The sequence below is a fragment of the Penaeus chinensis genome, unplaced genomic scaffold, assembly GCF_019202785.1.
Source record: "Penaeus chinensis breed Huanghai No. 1 unplaced genomic scaffold, ASM1920278v2 CTG_8425, whole genome shotgun sequence".
Classification (NCBI taxonomy): Eukaryota; Metazoa; Arthropoda; class Malacostraca; order Decapoda; family Penaeidae; genus Penaeus; species Penaeus chinensis.
The window spans coordinates 3,516-4,739 of record NW_025918698.1 but is presented as its reverse complement, the minus strand read 5'-3'; the positions used below and the strand labels follow the sequence as shown (position 1 = coordinate 4,739).

Sequence of the window (1,224 nt, the reverse complement as noted above, 5' to 3'; positions counted from 1 at the left end):
GCCACCGTTGCCATGGGCGAGAAGTCCGTGCACGGTGGGGCCCCGATGGCGCCTGGCAGGCCGCCCTCTCCGCTCCCAACCTCCCGTTAGCCGAGTGCGCGCCGCAGCCCGGGCATGTGGACTCGCCGACCCATGAGTTCGCTCATGTCAGGCGAATCCCGCCATGCCAGGACCACGCGCGCACAGATGGCGCGGGGCCTCCCTCTCCAGCCTTTATCCTCCTTTCTGCCTCCCGGTCAGCTATGCCCCCCAACTTTTACCCCGCATGTTGGGTTAAGCCCCGACTCTTTTTTCTCTTACTAAATCATCTTTTCGATCCCCCCCTTTATCCTTCCCCTCTCCCGTCTTCTTTCCCCCCCGGTAACGGGTCTTTTCTTTTAACTTTTGCTTTTGCCGAAATTTCATCTCGCTAACTCCCAGCAAGAATACCACTATCATCATGACCGGACGAGGCAAGGGCGGAAAGGGGCTCGGAAAGGGTGGCGCCAAGCGTCATCGCAAGGTGTTGCGTGATAACATCCAGGGTATCACCAAGCCTGCCATCCGTCGTCTTGCTCGCCGTGGAGGTGTCAAGCGTATCTCTGGTCTCATCTACGAAGAAACCCGTGGTGTCCTCAAGGTGTTCCTCGAGAACGTGATCCGTGACGCCGTCACCTACACCGAGCACGCCAAGAGGAAGACCGTCACCGCCATGGACGTCGTCTACGCTCTCAAGCGCCAGGGACGTACCCTGTACGGTTTCGGAGGTTAAGTGTCTTGACCGACAACATCTACCATCAAAACCAACAACCCCCACCAAACCAAAAACCTTGGACCTATTTTAGGTCCTACAAATACTCATAAAGAGGATACAATTTGATACCCATCCATCTATCTTGTTTTATCTACTACATGTACTACTACTACTTGCACTACCAGTACTTCTTGCACTACTACTACTTCTTGCACTACTACTACTACTACTTGTACTACTACTACTACTACTACTTGTACTACTACAACTACTTGTACAACAACTACTACTACTACTACTACTACTATTAATAAATCAACATGAGTCCCCAGTATTGCGATTACAAATATTGATTTTTCTTGCATCTCTACTGGTATTGTTATCAATACTATTATTATTAAGCTTGTTATTGTGTATGTTATTATTGGTGTTGTAAATGATGACATGAATGAATGGACCTATTCGAGGCACGAAGACAGACCGACAACCAC

General features: G+C 50.0%; 1 protein-coding gene across 1 annotated transcript; it reads left to right on the top strand.

Moving 5' to 3' along the window:
• Window positions 1–420: 420 nt before the first annotated feature.
• LOC125024876 (histone H4) lies at window positions 421–831 on the top strand. Its single transcript, XM_047612644.1, has one exon. The coding sequence runs from the start codon at window positions 440–442 to the stop codon at window positions 749–751; it is 312 nt and encodes a 103-aa protein (XP_047468600.1). The 5' UTR covers window positions 421–439; the 3' UTR covers window positions 752–831.
• The last annotated feature ends 393 nt before the right edge of the window (window positions 832–1,224 follow it).

What these genes read in the sequence shown, in the direction of transcription:
- LOC125024876 (XM_047612644.1), top strand. Translation starts at nt 440, where the DNA reads ATGACCGGACGAGGCAAGGGCGGAAAGGGGCTCGGAAAGGGTGGCGCC.